Genomic DNA, 6,549 nt, shown 5'->3' on the forward strand with positions numbered 1-6,549 from the left:
ACCACGCTGGAAGCTTGTATGTTATGAATCACCAGCAGATGCTTTCTTTCTCCACACTTGGATGAACGTTAATCTTGCTCCAGAACCTTTGAGGCTCATCTCTGTATTCCTTTGCAAATCCCAATCTGGCCTTCTTCCTCCTCTTTGAATGGTGGATTGTGATATCTTCACCTCTGCTTTGTGGAGGTTGTTAATGATATCACTGACTGTTGGTTAGTATGTGTGTGTATGTGTGTGTGTGTGTGTGTGTGTTTTTTTTTTACAGCTCCCACAATGTTTCTACCATCAACTACTGTTGTTTTCCTTGGCTGACCCGTTCAGTGTCTGGTTGTTAGTACACCAGTGGATTCTTTCTTATTCAGAACTTGTTGTTTTTAGGACTGCCCAGTGCTTGCGCAATGGCTCTGACTGATTTTTCCTCTTTTCTCAGCTTCAAAATTGCTTGCTTTTCCCTCAGCACCTTTCTTCATGTTTATCATTTTTAACAACAAATGCAGTCTTCAAAGTCAAAACCCAGGTCTCAAACCTAATGTAGGCATTTAATGCTTTTAATTGTTTGAACACTCAGTCTAATAGGTTACATGGGAAATAATCAGTCACATATTCTAATATTTCCAATCACTTGACAAGGGTGTGGGTTCTAACAAAAGGTGCAAAATTATCTAAAACATCTGGATGTAAATCTCAGGAAATGAAAACTGACATTTTGAGCAATCGACTCACATTCATCTTTTGATCTCAAAAACAAATGTCTTTAGCATATAGCAAAAAAACACACCAAAGAATTAGCCTTGCTGTTCCTATACTTTCAGAGCGGACTGTATGTAATGCATAACACATTCTTATTTTTCTAACTGTAATCAATACCACATGTTCCTGAAGTGGGTGGCTGCTGAAAACAGTCATCTATAAACCTAAGTAGGTAATTCAGATATGTTTAAACACATTTTTTGGCAGAAGGTCGGTAGTAATGTTAAAATTATGATATCTATAAACAATGTTGTATGCTACATTTCTTTGAAAAGGGCAAAGGGGTTAGGGGTTGCGATGTTTTCTGTGCACATTATGTATCACATCTCCAGCTTTCTTTTTCAAATTGAAGGAATAGAGCAAGTGACATGTTTTATTGCAGACATCGCTGGTAACAGCACCTCTTCTTAGATCACAGCAGGTGTGCTGTAGCTGTTAATTAGTGAATCTTGAGCAATATGTCCAGTATGCCTGTTTGTCATTTTGACTACCTGGTACAAGTGATGTGGCAACATTTCCAAGAGAAGAGCACACTAATAGGTGGAACCATCTAATTAATACAGGATATGGTATAAAATGAAAGGTCACACAATGGCATTATTATATTGGATACTTAGTTGCTGTGTATTTCCTGATACGGGGAGGATGTAATATGTCACTATTCACTAGATGTGATTTATTTATTTTGCATCAAAGTAATACAATCTCATAAGAATTATGGGTAATAAACAATACCTTAGTATCATCAGAAGTGCTTCCTTCAGTGTGGAATGGTGCATAAAGTGAACCTTAAAAGTATTACACTTAATTAAAGGTGCTTGAGTGGTTCATAATGTCCAATACTGTACCTTAAATAATGTACACTGCATTTATGTTACTAAAGCTAAATACAGAGTGTACCACTCCTCAAGACGGCGCACAGTTTAGTGTGGAGTCCTCTCAGAAATGTGCTTTGAGATCAGGACAGTTGGGGTAACAAGGTCTATTTAAAAAGGGTATAAATGTGCTACCCTGAACATAGAATATAGACTGTATATAGACTTATATGTGATAGAGTCCTCTAAGAGCTACTCCAAGTGTATATGCATTCTGAATATAATAAAATAAAACTTATGTCACAGCTATCTACCCCTCAGTATCATTTAGGTATATCCCTTGTATAAACTTTTATTAGAGACTCAAAAATGGAATCCCAGTACGTCACTGTCCTTATATGGCCAACTTTCCGTCCAACGCTATTGCGTCACTACAGGACGTGGGTGCAACAGAAAAGATTCACAGGATGAGCCCGGGTTGCCAGATTGGATTCTTTCAGAACTTCTATGAGCGGTGGAATTGACTGTAAAGAGACCGATTATTAAACCAAGACAGCGACCTTAAATACACGTACAGAATATTTTAAAATGTTATTTATGTGCATAATCTTAATTCCAAGCGTATTCTATCTGCCAAACACGCATGCAACCTTTCCTGTTCCTAATTTAAAAACAAAAACAAAAAAACTGGCATCCCAGAGGTTATGATGCTTGAGCAGAATTGCAATTAGATGCAGCGCAGCAAGGGAAGCTGCCTAATGCTGTTTCCACCCTGTGTAAATACACTTCATACTCCAATTTATAGGTCTAATGACTTTATGACATTATAATATATTTGATTACGAGTTTCATATCCGTATGTATCAGAGATTTCTCATGCAAGATCTAGTTGCCATGGAAAGAGCAAATATGCTGGTAGCAACCAGTCAAAATGTATTACACTGGCTGTTTTATTGTAATCAGCATAACATATTATTCCCCACACATTCCCATATTTTATAAAATAAAACAAAAGTGCATTTGGAATGTTGTTGGATTTTAGAGCACTTGGGGTGCATCAGTATTTTATGAATGAACATGTTGCAAATGTCCTTTCACAGGAGGGTCCAACAAAGGTCCAGTAATAACACAGTATTATGCAGGAAAATAAAATAACGCTTGATCTAAATCTTTTTGCAATAATTTTGGTATTAAACTTAGACTATAAGAGGATGTATCGGTTTGTCGAGGCAGGTGCTTTGTTATATTGTGAAAAGATGCTCCCCGCATTCAAAATGGTACAGTCTCGGTTCATTCATAAAATTCTGAGGGAATATATATAGGAGGGGCTTGTATACCAGGCTTATCATTGACCAGGTTTATATATAAACCTGGAAAAGGGAGACTGGAATCAGGGAAGCAAGACTGACAGAGCGGATCCCTGGTCAATTTCTTTTCTTTTTTTTTCTTCTGGAAACGTGCCTACGTGGAGAAATGATCCTTAGCAAAGTCGGTGTGGAGTCTGTGTCACGCTGCAGTTCTGCATCTCCTGCCGGGGAGCTGATGGAGACCTCACAGGTAAGCAACATCACTAGACATCAAGCACCTATATTATAACATAATATAATCATATAGGTGTACTCTGCTTCATTTCAGTCCAATGGCAAGAGCAGGAATCCTGATATGCAAATTGTGTCATAACAAGCCTGTCTGTGTGCTTCATTCGCAAGGCTCAATGTGAAATGGTAGTTTTTAAAAAAATAAATAAAAATAGGATGAGATCTTGACGACAGCACATTTTAGATCAAAAAGAATGATAAATTATAAATCCATTTTAAAACCGAGTCATCATCATAATCATAGGATGCATTAATCTCCTAGTTAAATGCATGCATTCTTCAGATCGTGCCTATAAGACTGTATATTTGGTATTATGTGAGATTGTGTTAAAAATGGTTTTTGTCGTGCTTCACTGTTGAAGTGGCTCTGCAGCGCTTCTCTGTGTGGAGACTCCGCAGCAGCTCTGCGTCAGCGCTGACGTCAGCGACAATGGAAAAGTCAAATATTGATCAGGGAGACTATTTTTGGACACCATGCAACTTAAAGAAAGACCTCTGCTTACACGCAACGGCGTCATACCTAGGCTAAATTCATAGACAGAATATGTTGATGATGAAAGATTTCCACGCAATAGATTCATAACAAATACATCAAGTCAATAAGGCGAAAACTTTACCTGTACTTATTTTACGCACTACATATTGTACCTATATGATTAATGAGCAGCTTCACTGCTACACTGAACGCAGGGCCCCGGGCCGGATGGTGAGGCTCCCGTGGCTCCGTTTGTCCCCACAGTAACTGCGATCTCCACCAGTCCAGACTTGCAGTGGATGGTGCAGCCGACCATCATCACCTCCGTCTCCCCGTCTGCGACCAGACCTGAAACCGGAGAGACTGCAGCCAAGAGGAGTGGAGCCAAAGCGAAAAACGCTGCCAGGAAGGGAAAAGTCGAGCAGGTACGTCTGCTCACGACTGTTGTTTCATAGCCTGTTTTCTGATGATGAGTTGGACTTAATCAGATGTTCATAGTCCCTGAGAGCTGCGCCATGCATGGCATGATGCCTGGCCCGGACACATCCACTTCAAATTCACTTCACGGTGTGTCTACAACAATAACCTGGGTTATTTATAGTCGCAGTGCGGAGAAAGATGAATTTCTTCCTGAAGGTGTATTGCCATGGGAAGATCTTACAGCTGAAATGGGTTAGATCCATCATGGTAATCACTTACAATCTGTCTTTCCCGCCGAGCAGCTCACGCCAGAAGAGGAGGAGAAGAAGAGAATAAGGAGAGAGAGAAATAAAATGGCTGCAGCAAAGTGCAGGAACAGACGGAGAGAGCTGACAGACACCTTGCAGGCTGTAAGCTGAAATGCCAGTGTATTGCAAATCGAAATTTTAAATGTTACCATGTACATTTCAGTAATACTTTTTTTTCTTTTCTTTTTTTTTTTAACTCAATTCTTGTAGGAAACAGACAAACTGGAAGAAGACAAAGCAGCTTTGCAGGCAGAAATAGCAAATCTTCTAAAAGAAAAGGAGAGACTTGAGTATGTTCTTGCTGCACACAAGCCTATATGCCAGCTGCCTGAAGAGCTGGAAAACATTTTCCCAGAGTCACCACAGCCTCTCCCTTCATCAGAGATATCTGGCCAACTTCCAGAGGATGGTGCGCAGGACACCCCTTCTCTACAAGACTTGGAGACACCTTCTGTTCCACCCACAGCCATTTCAGGCAATTCGAATATCCTGCTGTGCTCCAGTGCAGAGGTCAATCTGTGCGACCTTGAGCCATCACTGGACGTCAAGGAGGAGCTGTTGGAAAATATCCTTAGCAGTGTGGATGAGGACCGGATCTCTGTGGAAAAAGCACGCTCAGTCCCTGACATTGACCTTAATGGCTCCCTAGGCTTCACAGACTGGGAAACCCTGTATAAGTCTGTGGCCAACGATCTGGAGCCTTTAAGCACCCCTGTGGTGAGTGCCTCCACCCCGACGTGCAGCAACTACCTGTCCATCTTTACGTTTGCCTGTCCAGAGCTGGACTGTCTTACTGAGGAAATGGATGGCTGCAAAAGTGGGCTATCCAAATCTGATACCGGTGTGGATCTTCTAAACTCCCCTACACTCCTGGCATTATAAATATCGATTATAATTGTTGATATAAATCCAAACAAAAAGGAAGGTTTCACAATCTCAATTACTAGATATCGCTGTGTTGTGATATCCGAGAAGAGCGGTATTGATATGAAGCCGGTAGCATCCACAAGATGTGTAATGCGACTAGGAAAGACCTCATTTACCCTCTTCCAGATACTCTTGATGTAGCTAAGAGCATGAAAATAAATCTATGAAATCCTATCCTATGGACAGTTATGAACTGTATTCTGATTCAAAAAGCATGCACAAAGATCTAATATAAAATAATATATATATAAATGAATATATATATGTATGTAAGAGTTTTATATCTGTTTGATCTTCTGTGAGGTCTTCTGTAAGCTACAGTATATTGTGCACTGTTCGCTGTGCAGTTTTGTGTTTTTTGATGGCAATAGTTTATCAATGTTGTGCTTTAGTACATATTCTTGACAGTTCTTACATACCTCAGTGTCATCATGCAGTCTGTGTTATGACATCATTAATAATGTTTAGAGTTTTCCATGAAAACATCGAGTGGTATATCAATCAAAATGTATTTTATGATACTTTATTTTTCTACCTTATAACTTTTTGACTTGTGCATCAGATGAAGAGTTAAATGAGCACTGATTTCTTATGAATTAATAATCACATTAAATATTCATGCAATGTGGCATTGGTGTTATTCTCCCTGTGTCTGCATGGGTTTCCTCCAGGTTCTCTGGTTTCCTCCTTCCTCCACCACTGATGCCGGTAGGTGGATTAGTTATCTAAAAATGTCCCTGGTACCAATTGTTTCTGGGATATGCTCTGGATCCACCTCCAAATTAAAAAGCCTAGAGTCAAACAAATGAAGATACACTATATTGCCAAATGTTTTGGGACACCCCTCCAAATCATTGAATTCAGGTGTTGTTTTTTTCAGCGATTTGGGCTTGGCCTCTTAGTTCCAGTGAAAGGAACTCTTAATGCTTCGGCATACAAAACAATTTCATGCTCTGAACATAAAGGTCCATAAAGACATGGATGAGCAAGTTTGGTGTGGAGGAACTTGCACACCTTAACCCGATAGAACATCTTTGGGATGAATTAGAGCGGAGACTGCGAGCCAGTAGACCTTCTCGTCCAACGTCAGTGCCTGACCTCACAATGGTCAAATATTCCCATAAACACACTCCTAAACCTTGCGGAAAGCCTTCCCAGAAGAGTTGATAGTGTTATAGCTGCAAAGGGCGGGTCAGCTCCATATTACATTCATGTGCATGTGAAGGCAGATGTCCCTATAATGATTGTGCGATTAA

The 6,549-nt window shown here is 40.0% G+C and overlaps 1 protein-coding gene across 1 annotated transcript; it reads left to right on the forward strand.

Moving 5' to 3' along the window:
- The first annotated feature begins 2,607 nt into the window (after window positions 1–2,607).
- On the forward strand, window positions 2,608–5,896 carry fosaa (v-fos FBJ murine osteosarcoma viral oncogene homolog Aa). The gene is made up of 4 exons (XM_058398897.1): window positions 2,608–3,122; window positions 3,854–4,063; window positions 4,361–4,468; window positions 4,577–5,896. The coding sequence occupies exons 1-4, from the start codon at window positions 3,039–3,041 to the stop codon at window positions 5,246–5,248; spliced, it is 1,074 nt and encodes a 357-aa protein (XP_058254880.1). The 5' UTR covers window positions 2,608–3,038; the 3' UTR covers window positions 5,249–5,896.
- The last annotated feature ends 653 nt before the right edge of the window (window positions 5,897–6,549 follow it).

Source organism: Hemibagrus wyckioides, linkage group LG09, assembly GCF_019097595.1.
Source record: "Hemibagrus wyckioides isolate EC202008001 linkage group LG09, SWU_Hwy_1.0, whole genome shotgun sequence".
Taxonomy (NCBI): domain Eukaryota; kingdom Metazoa; phylum Chordata; class Actinopteri; order Siluriformes; family Bagridae; genus Hemibagrus; species Hemibagrus wyckioides.